This window comes from Parasteatoda tepidariorum, chromosome 4 (assembly GCF_982258835.1).
Source record: "Parasteatoda tepidariorum strain Cologne lab strain chromosome 4, Ptep-v5.0, whole genome shotgun sequence".
NCBI classification, from domain to species: domain Eukaryota; kingdom Metazoa; phylum Arthropoda; class Arachnida; order Araneae; family Theridiidae; genus Parasteatoda; species Parasteatoda tepidariorum.
Window position 1 is genome coordinate 86,161,857 of NC_141758.1, and position 19,560 is coordinate 86,181,416.

General features: G+C 36.9%; 1 protein-coding gene across 1 annotated transcript; it reads right to left on the reverse strand.

The window, feature by feature from the left end:
• Positions 1-13,721: 13,721 nt before the first annotated feature.
• Positions 13,722-14,774, reverse strand: LOC147811883 (uncharacterized). Its single transcript, XM_087162264.1, has one exon. It carries the CDS (start codon positions 14,772-14,774, stop codon positions 13,722-13,724), a length of 1,053 nt encoding a protein of 350 aa, XP_087018390.1.
• Between the last annotated feature and the right edge of the window lie 4,786 nt (positions 14,775-19,560).

Below are 19,560 nucleotides of genomic sequence, written 5' to 3' on the forward strand. Positions count from 1 at the left end.
GAGATGCGTTAACCGGGTGTGACCGATTCGGAGGCGGGTGAGCTTCACATCAGCACTGCGCAAGCGCAGCACTGGCAAACTGTCTAAATCAGATTTAATGTTATGCAATTTATTAAAAACTTTGAGGTCCCATTGTTGTTGCCATATTGATGTTACAAATTTTCGGATGTGTAGCTTCACATCGGCGAAAGGTATGGACAATGATAAGACAGATGTGGCAGATCGTGCAGCTGAGTCAGCTCGTTCATTCCCAGGAATACCAACATGACTTGGAACCCAGCAAAATAAAATCTCAAAGCCGTTCTTCTGAAGACTTTTTAACAAATGAATAATGATACATAAAATTGGATGACTATCATAGTGAAACTTTTCTAGTTGGCTTAAAACGCTCATACTATCAGAGTATAGGCAATACTTTCGAGTAGAGTGTGAGGAAATTAGTCTTAGTGCCATAAGGATAGCAACAGCTTCAGCAGTGAAGACGGAGCAAATATCTGGGATTTTATAACTAAATGTATCATCAGCGATGATTACACCGCAGCCTACATATCCAACAGATTTTGAACCGTCTGTAAAAATCGGTATATATTGAGAATATTGGTGACGATGTGCAGAGAAGATTTTATGAAAAACGCCGGGTGTAACGTTGGCTTTGTTGCAGAACTTGAAAAGGGAAATATATTGATATGGTGAAATGGTCCATGGAGGTATGAGAAAGTGATCTACTGATTGAGATGGCAATTCACAAATGTCGAATGTTTGGATAAGTGAACGTGTGCGAGCATGAAATGGGCGAATGTGTGATGGTCTTGCCAGGTACAGTCGCTCCAAGCTTGATGAAATAGCATAATGCTTTAAGGGATGCGATTTAGAGGACATGACACTAAAGTAATAAGTAAGAGACAGCTGCATGCGACGTAGATGTAATGGTATTTGTTGGCAAACTACATATAAACTTTCCACTGGAGAAGTACGAAATGCTCCCGAACAAATGCGAAGAGCTGAATGGTGTACGGTATCTAAGATACGTAGATTGGAGGCGGTTGCAGAGCCATAAACTGCACATGCATAGTCAAGCCGTGAAAGTATCAGCGCTTGATATATGCGTAGCAGGGATAGGCGATCCGCTCCCCAGAACGTATTCGACAGAACACGCAACATATTCAGTTTCTGTTCACATCTTTTGCGCAAGTGTACAATATGAGGACGAAAGGTTAACTTAGAATCGAAAATGACGCCTAAAAATTTTGTATGAGGTACAACAGGGATAGTAATGTTATGAATGGAGATGATGGGATCATTATGTAGGGTGCGTTTCCGGCAGAAATGTATGCATGAACTTTTCGAAGGTGAAAGGGTATGGCCATTGTGATCACACGAGTCTAAAATCTTGTTCACGGCTAATTGTAGTTGCCGCTCGATGACTCTCATGTCGGATCCGGAGCAAGAAATGTGTAGATCATCAACATAAAGAGAGCCATAGACAGCAGGTTGCAATATGTTTAAAAGTAGTGAAATATGAGTGATGAATAATGTGACGCTTAAGACGCTGCCTTGTGGGACGCCTTCTGCCTGGATGTAAAGGTCAGAAAAGGTAGATCCAAGTTTAACACGAAAATAGCGTCTAAATAGAAATTTTTTTATAAAAATCGGCAAATGACCACGAAGACCCAAATCAAACAGTGCCTTCAGAATTCCATATCGCCAGGTTCGATCATATGCTTTCTCGATATCAAAGAAGATAGAGATTAGATGATTCCGCTGGACAAAAGCATTTCGAATTCGAGACTCTAGTTGGATAATATTATCTATTGTTGATCTTCCTCTACGAAAGCCACTTTGAAAATTAGGTATTAGACGCTTTTTTTCCAGGTAATATACAAGGCGTGCGTTAATCATGCGCTCCAATGTTTTCCCCCAAACAGCTGGTTAAGGCTATGGGACGATAGTTTACTGGATCTTTGGGATCCTTGCCTGGTTTCAAAATGGGAATCACAATAGCCTCACGCCATTTAGTAGGGTACGTCTGTTCCGTCCAGATTCTATTAGAGAGAACAAGGACATTTAACAAGGACGCAGTATCTAAATGACGGAGCATGCGATATGTAATACCATCAAGACCAGGACTTGTATTTGAAGCTGATGATAATGCGCGTTGTAACTCTAGAAAAGTAAAATCAACATTATATGAAGATGATCTGCGAGTGTTAAAATTAATGATTTGGCGTTCGGCATTGCGCTTGTGGTTTCGAAAAACTGAACTGTAGTTATCCGGACTGGAGATAGAAGCAAATGTCTCACCAAGCATATTGCATACATCGAGAGGAGAAGAATATGTATTACCATTGTTTTCGAATATCGGGATATGAAATTCACGGTATATGCCATTTGCTTTTTTGACTCTCGACCAGACTTGTCTGGTAGATGTCTTAGATGATATAGATGTGACATACCGCTTCCAGGACTCTTTTTGACTTATGCGTCGAACCTTGCGAGCAAACGCCTTGGCCCGTTTAAAAGCCAAGAGGTTTGTCGTAGAGGGGGTTCGACGGAAGATGTTCCACAGTCGTTTTTGCTCCTTGTAAGGAGAGGTACATTCAGAATTCCACCAGGGCTTTCGTAAACGGGGGACGTTGGTCGATGTCTTTGGGATACTATCTTCTGCAGCCCGGATAATCAAAGAGGTTACAGTATTAACAGCAGTATTTATGTTAGCATGAGTAACCATTGTATCGTCTATCTGAGCAAGTTGAGTGAATAAGGGCCAGTCAGCGCGATGGTATATGAATACTGATGGTTTTGTACTCATGGGAACTGTAGCAGAATATGATAATATGAGAGGAAAGTGATCACTGTTATGAATACTATCACTAACAGAAATGTTTAGGAATGGCATGAGAACTGGTGAACATAAAGCTAAATCAATGGAATGAAAGGTTCGTGTTGGCATATGAAAATAAGTTTCTTCTCCTTGATTTAGCAAACAGAGATTATGGTCCTGTATAAGTAGTTCTATTTTACGCCCCCGATCATTGGAAGCGGAACTACCCCATAATTCACTATGACCATTAAAATCTCCGAGTAAAATAAAAGGTGAAGGTAACTGGACAATCAATGAATTTAATTCTGTCTGAGAGACAGATGTATTAGGAGGTAAATAAACCGAACAGACTGTGAGAAGTATATTAATGTGAATTTGGACAACAGTAACCTGTAATGAAGTTTGCAATGAAAGGTGAGTCGATGGTAAAGTGTTTGAAGTTAAAATTGCAACACCGCCATGAGGATGATTTCCGTCATCAAAGTCATGTCGGGAGCAGGAATAATTTCGTAATTTAAAAGCAGCAGATGAATTTAAATGGGTTTCCTGCAATGCAACACATGCAGGTTGATATTTCGAAATAATATCTTTTAAGTTAGTTAGTTTATTTCGTAAACCACGACAGTTCCACGAAATAAAACAGATGGACATTATGAAGTAGATGGAGAAGATTGCATAGGAACGTCATCAGTAGTTGGACAGTTCAGTATGAATTCTTCATCTTCATCGGAAGGGTGCAAAGTCAACTCATAGCCAATATCCATCGTCTTCAAAACAGAAGAGTCGGATTTATTGACATATTGGTTGTACTTTGGATCTCTTTTCTTTCTAGAAAGACCAGGTTTTTGTGCAGGTGGTAGAATTGCAGTTGAGCGCTGCTTTGGCAAAGGCCGAGCCTTTTCAGATTGATCGGTTTTAGGTGCTTTGGTGGGAGGAGGTGAAGTAGTTCTGTTAGATGTAGATGGTGCATTGAAACTAAAACTAGGTTTTAGACTGTTAGTCTGAATTTGATGATGACCTACAGAAGGGAAAAGTGGGAAATCGGTTTGAGTACTAGTAGAATTATAAGACGTTTTAGTAGCCGCAGAATAGGACACACCCGGACGAGGAGTACGGGTGGTGACTAATCGGCGGGCTTCACTGAAAGTCAAATTTTGCAACACTTTAACACTTTGTATTTCTTTTTCTTGGGACCATTTCGGACAATTCCTGGAGTACGCAGCATGAGCTCCCTTACAGTTAATGCAAAGGGCAGGCGACTCACAGGAATTGTCACTATGGTCAAAACCAGAGCAATAAGCACAAATCGGCTTGCTTCGACAAGATGCTTTTGAGTGACCAAACCTTTGGCATTGAAAACACCTCAATGGGTTTGGCACATAAGGTCGAACAGGGCAGTTATGCCAGGCAAGTTTTACAGATGTTGGTAATTTTGAAGTGTCAAATGTAAGGATCAGATGTTTCGTAGGGATGAGTTTACCATCCCTCCGAATCTTGATCCTTCTGGCAGCAGTAACGTGTTGATCTTTCAATTCTTCCACTATCGTTTCCTCTGTATCATCAATGAATTCAGATTCAGATATAACACCACGGGAGGTGTTTAGTGATTTATGGGGGGTTACAGTTACAGAAAATGAACACATAGTCGAACACGAGGACAAGATGGTAGCCTGTTGTTTTGATGTAACTTGAACCAATAGATCACCTGAGCGTAACTTTTTAATAGAACCTACTTCTCCTAAAACCGAAATGAGAGCTTTGTGGATCAAAAAGGGGGACACTTTAGTAAACGAAGTATTTGGAATAGTGGGATTAGGCAAACTTATCAGGAAGTACTGAGCATAGTCACATGGTGCGAGAAATGTTCCTCTTTTTTTGCTTTGGTGGGCGGAACTGAACACCTTTCCATTTTCAGCCATAGAAAATTTTAATCATTTCTGCTACCAGCGGCACCACCCACCACGGAGTCCTACTAAGGGGATATCAGTAACCATGATTCGTCACTTAACACCGATGCTAACCAATAGCTATACGTCCGTGAGTCACCCCTGAAGCAGCCTCCACCCTTAACGAGGTGCCCAGTAAGTGACCCCGGACTTGACCCTAGCCAACAGATGACGTTCGTGGCAAGCCGGTTGAAGCATACAGGCCAATATGCACCTCCCGTTTACCTGAAGCACGGGCCAAAGCAGTGTATTGGGGTACCAGGATGCCCCTCAACTGCCAGGATCCCCTTTTCCAGGGACACGGGTCTCCGCGCACGGCCAACACGTGGGTGGTCTCTTCCCATCTATGTCCAACACAACAGAGTGGTAATCGAGCACAGACAAAAAGCCCTTACCAGTAAATTCGGCAACCACGACAAGGGGGAAGAGAAAGGAGAAAGTAGTAGAAAAGGGAGAAGAAACGGAAGGGAGGACAGATCACTAGGGTACCCCGGGGCGTGACTCCCTGTGTCTACCTAAAGAAGGTAAACCCCCTCAGGGGAAAAAAACGTGAAGGGAAAATTATATAACTACAGGAAAAAGAGAATGACCGAAAATAAGATATAAAAAATAATGATAATAATAAATAAACTGAAAAAAAGAAATGTGGAGAGGAAGCTGAGTTGTGCTCCATTGTAGAGAAAGTCAAAGCCCACCAGGGACTGTAGAGTTAGAAAATAAGAATATCTAACTATGTATAAAAATCAAATGATGCAGCGGCTATTTTGTAATGCTAATTTCCAATTTTTTTCTTCGTTTTCATCAGCATAAATGACACTTATACAAATATTCGAAAAAATTTTATATCCCAAATTTATAGGTATCTTTAAATTATTTTAAAGATATTGCTATTCATTTTTCTTATTTAACAATGCTATATTATGACGTTTATTATTTTGAAGGTTTTCTAAATTAAAGTTTTACAACGAGTCGTTTCTTTCTAATAACGTAATTTCATGATTTTTCTCTCATTACCCTACATTTTAAAAAATAAACTTATTTTAGTCAGTGTCTAAGTCTATTAACCGTCTTACAACTATAAATTTTTAGTGTGGTTTACATTAATATACCATTATAATCACATAATATATCAGCCTGTAAGCAAAAATATGGAATTACGGTTTTTGACACAAATATGTTGTAACAATGTACCTTTAATTTTCCAATGTTATTTTAAGAACTGATAATAAGCAAAATTAGTTATGTTAAAAAATAAATATTTATCTTATCATAATGAAATGTTTGAACATTTTTGGTACCACAGAGTTTTTTACCTGCATAAACAATCCGCTTTGTGGTTCAACAGTCTTCCACCTGCATGACCTCACCACTACACTGTTCCACATATTTTTCCACATTTATAATTATTATTAGTCAGTGATCACAACTACGAGTTACCACATAGTATTCCACCTGTATTCCATTTTTAAATAAAATTTTTTTAATATTATGTGCTGATTTCATAAAAAAACAAAATATATTGGTACTAGTTAAACAGATTAATGTTGGTACTAATTAAACAGATAACTGTCATAAATTTACGACATTCGAGTTTTTCAAACTACAATAGATAGTCTCTGCTTTAATTAATAAAATTTACTATAATTTTTGAATACTTCAGTAAATAAAAAAAATTAGAGATATCCTTGGCGATAGAGGTAAGAGTCATCCACAGAATTGAGTAAATAATAATAATAGTAATAATAATAAAAAAAACATATTTTCGGAGGGAGTTTAGTTTTTTTTAAAAAAAGAAGAAAATTAAGTTTATTGAAAATAATTTTATTTATTTAATAATAAGAAAGAAATTAGAAAAGGGTAAAAGAATTATGAATTTTGGTCACCTCAAAATATTTCAATACTTGACGAATCCTATGACAATAAATGTAAAAAATAAAATAACTTTAAAAATTAAAAAAAAAAAAAACTACAATTTTTATATTATTTTGCATGAAAATAATAGAAATCTTATTTGTATTAGGACAATTTTAATAAATTAATTAAGTGCTAATAAGCCAATTATTGATTGGCAAAAAATTAGCTTTTCAAAAAACATTTCTATTTTAAGACAATAAAAATGTTTAATAATGATCAAGATCTATTTAAATTTTTAGAATTAAATAAGGACATGAGTTCCCATAAGCTTAATTTTTTTATCAAAATATTTTTTAATGCCTCTTCTATTTAGCAAATAAAATTTGTGTTAATTTTGACATTAAATTTGAAAATGCAACTGTCGAATTGAAGTAGATTCCATGTCATACGCAAACAGCAATATTTGAGATTTCTTAAAATAGAAAATTTACATAATTAAAAATAAAATATTAATTTTAATTGATTGGATATCCAGAGTTGTAGTGCACCCTTTTGATCCCCTTGCGTGTATTTATGAATTTATAGCGCCTTTGTCATTAAATAAATTAACAAAATGAAACTACGTGAAGGAATTAAAAAAAAAAAGAAAAGAAAGAAAGAACGAAAAGAATCTTTGCGTAATGAGTGGTCAGTTTTCACTTCTACTAAAGTAGAAAGTGATTGGTTTCCCCAGAAGATTTTCCTTCTAACTGGTCAATTAGGACTTACACCACTTCCCTACTCACAAGATAGGCGGGGTCAAAGCGTTTGGGCGGGTCTCAAAAAATTAAATGAAATAATGTGTTTTTTATCAATATCTATAATAGTTATACGAATGAATTTATTTTCAAATGCTTTGTAAAAATAGTTGCTTGATGGACGCGTAGTCAAATAGTTCAAAAATCTTGTAGTTTTCCTGCAAAAAGTAATTTAAAAATTCTCATTAAAAAAAATGAATTTTCTTTAGCACTTATTATTTATTATCGCAAGAAATAATTGCAGACCCCGAAGCATATTTTAATTATCGTGTATAAAAAATTAATTGTTATGATATATCCCTAATAGTTTTAATGGAAAAGGTAGCGAAAATTCCCCCATAGACTTAACATTACGGAGAGTTTTCAAGATGGCGCAGGTTGAGGCCTCTTAAAACGGCGGGCATATTTACCAGAGATGTACCTTAAAGGGGCGAGGGTCAGACAAAGGGAATGCCTACCCCCTTTTTTACTGTTTGCTGTTAAGAGAATTTTTCACACTCTAGGTGGTCAGTCAGGGGAATTGACAGTTTGATTGATGAAACCCATTAAGTAGTTCTCTCTTCAACTATCTTTTTTGAATACTTGTGGAAAGCAATGCTTGTTTACAGAATGATTTTATCTTTTTACAACTTATATTTAAATTATAACTGCGCTTCGTTCTCACCTTCCTCAGTTATAAATAAAGATTATTAAAACAATATCATTCAAGTTTTTCTTATAGAAAAAAAAACTAGTTATAAATAAAATAAGAGAAAATTAAATTTGAAAACAATATTGTGAAGTTTATGTTTTTTTTTATTATTAATTTTTTATTTATTTAGTGATTATTATCACTACACAAACATAGCGTATATAATTGCTATTAAAATCTTTTAATTTTCTATAGTTTTCAATCTTGCACTGTGGCAATCCTTTTTCTTTTATTTAATCTATGCCATTATCATTATCTTCATTCTAAGTTATATCTCTGATTAGGAAAGTACACCATTTGGAATATAATTTCATTATCAATATTCAAAACGTTGTTAGGTGTAATTTTGACTAGTATTAGTTAATTCCTTTTTTTCCCCATTTTTTATAAAATTGAAGCTTTTTAACTCTTTGTGTATCAAATAAGTTTCCTTGTTTCTTGTAGATAGTACTTCCATGCAGAAACCGAAAATATTGCCGAACCCGAAAATATGAAAGATGACATGGCTTGATAACCATTTTTAAAATATTTTCTAAAACTTGATTATTGAAGTCTGAATAAAACTTTTTAAATTTTTCGCCCTAGAAAATTTTGTTCTTCTATTAAGGATTCGTAAACTGATGTAGTGTCAATCACATTTACAGCCGTTTTTAGAAAGAAAAAGAAAGTTCATTTGCTTTTTTCCCCCTATTTCTCTACTGCTTGCTCTCTATCGATAAATTTTTTCCATCATTTTTAATTTTATAACGCTTTTGCTATCAATAAAAAAGAATTGCTTATTTTTTTTAGTTGATATCCTTATACAGTCACCCCCATTTAATTGCATTACTGATAACTTTTAAAAGCATAATTTATGAGTTTAATGAAGCAAAACCATTCATGTATATTCATATTATTAAATAATAAAGTCTTAAATTATTTTTCCACATTTAAATGGCTTAATTTAAAATTTAGAGAATTTTTTCGATGGTTAAGAGTGGAATAATAAATTGTGTGTAATTCTATATACTTTATTTACAATTCAATTCACAATTATAAATAAACTTATTTATATTACAACAAAAGCTGCTTGCTCGCTAATTTGAGAAAACAGCATAAAATATCTGTAGGGGTCAAAAACAACCTGCAAGGGGTCCATGTCAAGTGAAAAACGGGGTCAACGATTGTGGATCTCAAATAGTCAGGTCGTGACTTTTATTTTGGCATTTCATGAATGGGATAATCAATATCAGGGGCGTACGCATGGGGGGGTTAGGGGTTTAACCCCCCCCCCTTGAGCTCAGACAAAGTGAATTTACAAAATAATACAGACAAAAATAAAAATTTTAGTAGAAATTATGCGGGTTATTATTTTTTAAAACTATATATTTTTATTTGCCTTATGCCTACTTTTTTTTCTCACGGTATTTCTCAGAATACTGATAAAACATTTACTATAATAGGGTTGTATTTTTGATTGATTGATTGAATGTAGTGTTTAATGGCACAAAGTCCAAAGAAGGACATGCTGCGCCAAACAAACGGTTTTAAAATAAAGGTAAATGTATATTAGAAATTTTCCTCATTAAAAGTCACACGGAATTTATAAAACTACATACAACGTGACAGAGGTATTCAAAAGTGAGTAAAATCAGATAAAATGTAAATGTAGTAAAGTATTATAAAACAGTTGCATTTAAAGCTGAATAAAATCAGATAAAATTGTGAATAGGATAAGACAGTTATATACAGTATAAAAGACCAATTGCGCGTAGAAACGCAAAAATGTTAGGATGATGCGAGTCACCTAACAAATCCTGCTGAGTTAAAATAGAACTACCAAAAAAGGTTAGACGATGACGGTTAAAACATGGGCAGATGATTAAAATATGATGAATAGTGAGTAAAACTTTACAGGTGTTGCATTGGGGAGGAGGTTCCCCAAATAACAAATGTAGGTGGGTCAGTCTACTGTGGCCGATTCGGAGACGGTTTAACTTTACATCTGCATGCCGCAGACTCAATACAGGATAAGGGTTCAAATCTGTTTTTATTGAGTGTAACTTGTTATAAATTTTTAGATCCCATTGTTGTTGCCAAACAGATGTAATGAACTGTTGAATATAAGTTTTTGTGTCCGAGAAAGGTATAGATAGAGTTAAAACAGAGGTAGCAGATTTTGCAGCCGAATCAGCCAAGTCGTTCCCTGGAATACCGACGTGACTCGGCACCCAACAGAATAAAATATGAAATCTATTTTTGCGAAGGGTTATCAACAAGTGATTAATAAAACATAAAATCGGATGAGTATCACTGTTAAAATTTTCCAACTGCCTCAAAACACTCATACTGTCGGAGTATATGCAATACTTCCTTCTAGAACGAGTGGAAATCAGCCGCAGAGCCAAGAGGATGGCAGCAGCTTCATCAGTAAAGACGGAGCAAATACTTGGGATTCTGTAGCTATAGGTATCATCAGCGATAATGACGCCACAGCCTACATAACCCGCAGATTTTGATCCGTCAGTAAACACAGGTAGATACTCTGAATATTGGTGACGATGAGAAATGAACAGTTGCTGGTAGATAATAGGTGCAACATTTGATTTATTATACATCGTAAAAGGGGAATAAAATTGATACGGTATAATGTTCCATGGAGGTATGAGAAGATGATCGACTGATTGCGATGGTGATTTGCAAATGTCAAAAGTTTGAATGAGTAAACGCATGCGAGCATGAAATGGACGGACGTGAGAAGATCTAGCTGCATATAATCTCTCCAAGCTTGATGAAATTACATAATTCTTTAGTGGATGATATCTAGAGGACATGATACGAAAGTAATAACTGAGAGATAGCTTCATGCGATGTAAATCTGATGGTATTTGATTGCAGACAACGTATAAACTTTCAACGGGAGATGTACGAAAAGCTCCCGAACAAATGCGAATAGCTGAATGGTGTACGGTATCTAAGATACGTAGATTGGAGGCGGTTGCAGAGCCATAAACTGCACATGCATAGTCAAGGCGTGAAAGTATCAGCGCTTGATATATGCGTAGCAGGGCTAGGTGATCAGCTCCCCAAAATGTATTACACAGTACACGCAAAATGTTCAGTTTCTGTTCGCATTGTTTACGTAATAGCCTGATATGAGGTATAAAAGTTAGTTTATTGTCGAAAATGACTCCTAAAAATTTCGTGTGTGGCACGACTGGTATATTAATGTTTCGAATGGAGATGTCAGGGTCATTATGAATCGAGCGTTTACGGCAGAAATGGATACAGCAACTTTTAGATGGCGAAAGAGTGTGACCATTCTGATCACACCAGTCTAAGATCTTGTTCACAGCTAATTGTAGTTGTCGCTCGATGACTCTCATGTCGGATCCTGAACACGAGATGTGTAGATCATCGACATAGAGAGAGCCAGAGACAGTAGGGGGCAAGAAGTTTAAAACTGGTGAAATATGCATGATGAATAATGTGACACTTAAAACGCTGCCTTGTGGGACGCATTCCGCTTGAACATAAAGATCAGAAAATGTTGATCCAAGTTGAACACGAAAATAGCGCCTCAGCAAGAAATTTTTGATGAAAATTGGCAAATGACCCCGGAGTCCAATGTCAAACAGTGTCTGGAGAATTCCATAACGCCAAGTCCGATCATATGCTTTCTCAATATCAAAAAAGACAGAGACAAGATGATTCCGCCGGACAAAAGCGTTACGAATTCTGGATTCCAGTTCAATAATATTGTCTAAAGTTGACCGGCCCTTACGGAAGCCACTTTGAAAATCTGGTATGACACGCTTTTTTCAATGTAATACACAAGTCGAGAGTTAACCATCCGCTCAAATGTTTTACCAAGGCAGCTGGTCAAGGCTATCGGGCAATAGTTGACTGGATCGTTAGCATCTTTACCTGATTTTAGAACAGGTATTACAATTGCTTCACGCCAGACAGACGGGTACGTTTGTTCCGTCCATATTCTGTTGAATAGAACAAGGACATTTGACAAAGACGTCCGATCTAAGTGGCGGAGCATGTGATATGTAATACCATCAAAACCAGGGCTTGTGTTTCTATTTCGATATAGGGCTCTCTGTAATTCGGCAAAAATAAATTCACTGTTATATTGGCAGAGACGACGCGATGCAAAGTTTATATTATTCCTTTCGACGGTCTGCTTATGGTGTTGAAATGCTGGGCTGTAACTCTCTGGACAAGAGACAGCAGCAAATGCATCACCAAGCATATTACAAACGTCTGCAGGTGAAGAATACATGGTATCGTTTTTCTTAAATATCGGAAGTCGAAATTCGCGATATATGGCATTAGCTCTCTTAACTCTGGACCAGACTTGTCTGGGAGATGTCGAAGATGTTATGGACGAGACATAACGGGACCAAGATTCTCTTTGACTTTTGCGTCTGATCTTTCGTGCTATAGCTTTTGCCCGTTTAAAGGCCAAAAGGTTAACAGTATTAGAATAACGGCGGAAGATGTTCCACAAACGTCTCTGCTCTTTGTAGGCAGCTGCGCATTCCTTATTCCACCACGGCTTGCGGTGGCGAGGAAGCGAACTTGACGACTTAGGAATACTTTCTTCTGCCGCTTGGAGAATTACAGACGTTATATTATTAATAGCAGCACCTATAGTATTGCGAATTATCATATCCTCCATAATCTGAGCAAGCATTGTAAATAGAGGCCAGTTAGCGCGATGAAATATGAAAGTTGATGGTCGTGAACTCATGGGAACAGAAGTAAAATATGAAACAATGAGAGGAAAATGGTCACTGTTGTGAAGATTATCACTCACAGAGAAGTTTATTAAAGGTAAGATAGCAGGTGAACATACTGCTAGATCAATTGAATGAAAGGTTTGAGTAGGTGAATGAAAGTAAGTTTCTTCGTCTTTATTAAGCAAACAGAGATTATGGTCGTGGATGAGTTGTTCAATTTTACGCCCCCGGTCATTGGAGGCGGAACTACCCCATAATTCACTATGACCATTAAAATCTCCGAGCAAAATAAAAGGCGAAGGTAATTGAAGTATCAGTGAGTTCAAATCTGTTTGAGAAATGGATGCATGAGGGGGTAGATAGACAGAGCAGACTGTAATGAGAACATTGATGTGAATTTGAACTATGGCAGCCTGTAATGAGGTTGATAATGAAAGGTGAGTTGATGGAAAAGCTGATGAAGTTAAAATTGCTACGCCGCCATGAGGTTGATTTCCATCATTAAAATCCTGTCGATAGCAAGAATAGTTGCGCAGTTTAAAAGCATTGGATGACGTTAAATGTGTCTCCTGCAAGGCAATGCATGCAGGTTGATATTTTGAAATAATGTCCTTGACATCAGAGACCTTATTTCGCAAACCGCGACAGTTCCACGATATGAAACATATGGACATTATGGGATAAGAAAAGATGATTGAAAGTTAACATCATTATCCAGAGGTCAATCGAGTAGGCATTCGTCGTCAGAAGGATGCAAAGACAATTCTACCTCACAATCCATCTTCTGTAAAGCAGAAGAAGTGGATTGATTGGCAAGTTGAATGTACTTTGCATTTTTTTTCTTCCTGGAATAGCCAGGCTTTTGACTTGGGGGTAATTTTTTTAAAGGTATTGGTTTGGAAAAGGTCGGGCCTTTTCGGAATTGTCTATTTTAGATGTTTTACTATGTGGAGGTGAGGTGGTCCTATTAGATGTTGATGCTGCGGTAAAGTTAAAGTTAGGTTTTGGAGTAGGTGGTTTAATCTGCTTATTTTTAGAAAATGTTTGTGCCGGGGAATCAGTTTGAGTACCTATAGTACAATATGAAGTCTTAGTAACCGTAGAATACGAAACGCCCGGACGGGGTGTACGGGCGGTAACGATTCGACGGGCTTCACTAAAGGTTAGGTTCTGCATTACTTTAACTGATTGAATTTCTTTCTCCTCTGACCATCTGGGACAACTCCTTGAGTAAGCTTCATGAGCTCCCTTGCAGTTAATACAAAGGGGTTGTAACTCACAAGAAGTGTCTGAATGGCCTGGAGTAGAGCAGCGAGCACAAACAGGTGTACCACGGCAAGATGCTTTTGAATGTCCAAACCTTTGGCACTGAAAGCACCTCAAAGGATTTGGGATATAGGGTCTAACTGGGCAATTATACCATGCAAGTTTAACAGCAGATGGTAACGTTGGAGAGGCAAACGTAAGGATAAGATGTTTCGTTGGAATGAGTTGTCCATTCCTTCGAATCTTAATCCTACGGACCTCAACAACATGCTGATCTTGCAGGTTTTCTAAGATTGTATTTTCTTCGTCTTCTATGAATTCTGATTGGGAGATTACTCCACGACAGGTATTCAACGATTTGTGTGGGGTGACAGTTATCTTAAATGAACAGATAGCTGTAGAATTAGATAGCGCAGTGGCTTGTTTTTCAGATGTCGTCTGCACTAAGAGGTCGCCAGAACGTAGTTTTTTCACAGAGGCTACTTCTCCCAGTGCGGAGAGAAGAGCTTTGTGTATTAAGAATGGTGAAACTTTAGAAAATGATGTGTTTGGTATGACAGGATTCGTCAATGTTATTATGAAATAACGAGCGTATACATGCGGTGTAAGAGCTGTTCCGCTGTTTTTGCATTGGTGTGCGGAACTCAACACCGTACTAACTTCAGCCATAGAAAATAAAAACAGTTCTACTACCAGCGGCATCACCCACCACGGAGTCCTACTAAGAGGATGCAAGTAACAAATATTCGTCACTTAACACCGATGCTAACCAGTAGCTATACGTCCGCGAGTCACCCCTGAAGCAGCCTCCACCCTTAACGAGGTGCCCAGTAAGTGACTCCGGACTTGACCCTAGCCAACAGGTGACGTTCGTGGCTAGCCGGTTGACGCATACAGGCCAATATGCACCTCCCGTTTACCTGAAGCATGGGCAAAAGCAGTGTATTGGGGTACCAGGATGCCCCTCAACTGCCAGGATCCCGTTTTCCAGGGACACGGGTCTCCACGCACGGCAAACACGCGGGTGGTCTCTTCCCATCTATGTCCAACACAACAGAGTGGTAATCAAACACAGATGACAAGCCCTCACCAGTAAATTTGGCAACCACGACAAGGGGGAAGTGAAAGGGGAAAGTAGGAGTAAAGGGAGAGGAAAACGAAGGGAGGACAGATCACTAGGGTACCCCGGGGCGTGACTCCTTGTGTTTACCTAAAGAAGGTAAACCCCCTCAGGGGGGTTGTATTTTTGAAACCAAATTCACGTGATACTGTTACGGGCGAGCCCCGATCACTGGTTCCTTTCTGTCCTGCCAGTCGCGATAGTTTTCGAGACTGGCTGGCATTCGCGAGGTCTGGAATCCTAGACGTTCGTCGTCTTTGAGACAATTCGAGAATTTTGTAGATGCGGTTAAAAAAAATTATATAAAAGGGGGTTACATTTATTTTCGATTTTAGTCAGACTAAGAGTTATCTCTGCCGCTTGTCCTTCGGAGCTTGTTTCTAAATCTGTTTTGTTTTGGAGACTCTGTGCTCGTTGAAGTTATTCATTCCAGCTCGAAACTTTGAGATCGTTGCTTAGTGGATATTTCTGTGCCAATATATATGTATATATTTTTGCTGTTCTTGGATCTTTAGGATGTCTAAACGCAAGAATTTAACAATTTTTAATTACTTTGAGAAAAAATCACGACCTGAAATTAGTGAGGTGACAGCATCTAGTACCAATGTAAGTTTTTCTGTTGAACAGAAATATGATACTTCCGTTGAAGAAAACGTTTCTAGCGTAACAGAATCTGATGAATGTGAAAGCGGCCCTCAAAGTGTTACTTCCCACCCATATGACATTGGACTTTTTTTCAGAAGATGCGAGGATAAAAAACTGGATATACTTAAAAATGTTTGGGAACCCAATCCAGCATTTGTTTTTCCTGAAAAAGAAAATTGAAATTTCAGTAGAAATGGCTTTATCGCTGGAAATGGCTTGCATATTCAAAGGTTAAGGGTGGTGCTTTTTGCAAATTTTGTGTACTTTTCCCCCCAAGTGGTGCCGATTCTGGAAAGCAACCTTTAGGCCAACTGTGCAATGTAAAATTTGACAACTGGAAAAATGCTGTAGAGCGATTTTCTGAATACGAGAAATGTCTTTATCACAAAAAATCGATCGAAACTGCTGGGACATTAAACGATATTTTACTTGGAAAGATGAAACCTGTGGATGAACAAGTTGACAGTGCAGCAAGCAGAAGAAAATTAGAAAATAGAAAAAACATTACTCCAATCATTGAAACCATCCTATTTTGTGGAAATCAAGGTCTCGCTCTAAGAGGACATAAGGATTCGGGAATAATTGCTGAACAACCAGGTGAAGAGAACGACGGAAATTTTCGGGCATTGCTTCGTTTCCGGAGTAAGAACGATTCGACTCTTAAGAACATTTTAGAGTCAAGCAGAAAAAATACTCAGTATACCAGCCCTCGATTTCAGAACGAAGTTATTGAGGTTTGCAATATTTTAATCCTGCAAAAACTAGTCAGCAAGATTAATGATGCAACTTGCTTTTCCATTCTTGCAGATGAAACAACTGATATTGCAGGTATAGAGCAATTATCGTTATGCGTTCGATATGTCGATAAATAAAATTTTAACATCACCGAACAGTTTTTGCAATTCATTCCGGTGCATGACTTAACCGGAAAAGCAATAGCAACAACAATATTAGACCAATTACAGTCTATGAAAGTTGATATAAGAAAGTTACGTGGACAGGGGTACGATGGTGCTGCATCAATGAGTGGAAAAATTAATGGTGTACAAGCCCACGTAAGAAGTATTGTCCCATCAGCACTCTATGTACATTGCTCTGCTCATAGCCTCAATTTGGCTGTATCAAATGCATGCGAAATAACTGGCATTAGAAATTGCTTAGGGACAATTAAAACATTATACGACTTTTTAAATACGGCAAAAAGACAGTATGTCCTATCTTCAGCAATAGAGGAGATGGAAACCAGCTCTAAGAGGGAGAAAATTAAACAGCTATGTGCAACCCGTTGGATGGAAAGATACGACTCAGTAACCGCTGTGGTGGAACTTTTCGAGCCTATCGCCGAAACACTACAAAAAATATCAGAATGGAAGGATAAGGAATCAGCTACCCAGGCTAATTCTTTACTGTGCACAGTATCTAATTGCCAGTTCGTAATATCTCTTTTGTGCATTTACAAAGTTTTCACCATAACAATCCATCTCTGTAGATACCTACAAAAAACAAGCATAGATTTGATAGAGGCAGTGAGTCTTGCAGAATATGTCATTAAAGATCTAAAATTAATGCGTGAAAATGCCACTGAAACATTCTCTGAAATATTCAGCTCCTCTTCTCTTATGCTAACAAGCATTGGATCTTCCACTTCCATGCAAATCCCTAGAATAACAGGAAGACAGAAAAATCGCGATAATTTTCCCTCATCGACACCGGAAACATATTTCAGAGTTAATGTTTTTATTCCATTTATAGAAAATTTTATAACACAATTAAACTTAAGATTTGTATCGCATCGTGATATTTTGAAAGGATTTCAGTGTCTTCTACCTGCCGATCCTTTCATTTGCCAACCTTCAAACATAAAGGGTTTTGAAGCATTAGTGGAATTTTACGCTGGAGATTTGGATACCTGTAAAGAAAGCCTTAAATCTGAACTAAAACTCTGGTATAAAAGATTAAAAAGGATTAGTGAAGACGGAGGTAGTGTTCCAAAAACTGCGGCGGATGCTCTTGGAATGTGCAATAAAGATATAACACCAAACATTTTCAAACTCCTAGAAATATTGGTCGTTCTACCTGTTTCAACGAGTGCAAACGAAAGATCCTTTTCGACTTTGCGCCGTTTGAAGACTTATTTACGCAACTCAACGGGAAATAATAGAATGAATGGATTGGCGCTCTTAAGCATTCATAGAAAATTTACCCCAGCTGTCGAAGACATTTTAAACGAACTTGCAAAAAAACCCCGTCGTTTGGATATTACAGTATAAATCAATAAATTTTTAGCGTGTTTGTATACTGGTTTAATTCCCTATTTGTTGGTAAGTCAATTTTTAGTTAAATTCATTGGTTTTCTATGGAATACTCACATTTATATGGTTATTATTTAGGTAGCTGTTACAGTATGAGTAGTTTTTTCTGGCTTGATTTATTCCTACTTTTTAATAAAAATAAAATATTTTACCTCTTATTATAAAAAAATTATATTCTTAAACTTAAAAAATAAAAACAAAATTTAACTAAACAATGTTGTCTAAATAAAAAGTCAAAATTGTCTAGCTGTCTAAATTAGGGAAGTAATAGTGCTTTATTACACACTCGAATTTCTTTTAGTAATTTCTGAAAATTATGAACCCCCCCCCCCACTTGAAAAAATTCTGCGTACGCCACTGATCAATATACACTGATGCTACCTACTATTTACTTTCATTATATTACCTTAAAATATAAAGACATATATCTATCTACATTCTACATAATTTATAAAAGTAGCTATGAAGTAAAATTTTTATTAAAATTAAAGTTATTAGGATTAATTTTTGATACATGAAAACTGAATTATTATAAACTAGCAGTTGCCTGCAGCTCCGCCCTCGTATGTTTTTATTTTCTCCACGTGTAAGGCTTTATTTTGTAACAAAAAAAAAAGTATTTTCGAGAGGTAAATTGTAGCCTAGCCTGTGTCAACTCGTTAGCTAGCTAGACCTCCTATTTTCTCTGCGCACAAGATCACGGTGATTTGTTGCTTAACTTTTACGTGAAAACGTAATAAACAGACCGATAATACACTACTACAGTTTTGTATACAAACTTATTTCCCCAATTATAATATTAGTAGCGGGGAACGGGTTTTGTAGTGCAGTATTTTATTCCACTTACAAATTAATTAAATTAGTAATTAAATTAGTTTGAATTTAATTAATAAATGTATAAAATGAAGATTTTTTTTTAAAGTTTTTCACACTAAATTTCACTACAGTTAGAAATTTAAATTTTTTACAGTTAGTCGCACTATACCAGCTGTCAAAAATACATTTGAAGTTGATATTGATGAATTTACACAAAATAAATATCAGGTAAGCAGGGTGTCTACCCAAAACCGAAAAACATGGCAAGGGATCTACGAGGCAAAAAAAAGTTCGGGAGCAACTGGTCTAGAGCTAAGATTACCTAAGAAAATTCATTACTTTAACTTTTGAGAAATTTTTAAAAAGTAGAAATGATAGTGGTAATTAATTTGATGCAAAGTAACACATTGAAGAAAATCTTTTGCAGATACTGCTAAATATGAATTTCAGGTAACAGCTTAATTTAAGATCCTTCAGTTCTAAAATCAATAAAATGATTTTATTAAAAGGAAACGATGTTACATTCTTTGATTAGCTCACTATTAGGGGTCTGTCCAGACAT

Bases quoted from the DNA above. Each gene is read 5' to 3' on its own strand.
- LOC147811883 (XM_087162264.1), bottom strand. From the start codon at position 14,774: ATGGCTGAAGTTAGTACGGTGTTGAGTTCCGCACACCAATGCAAAAAC.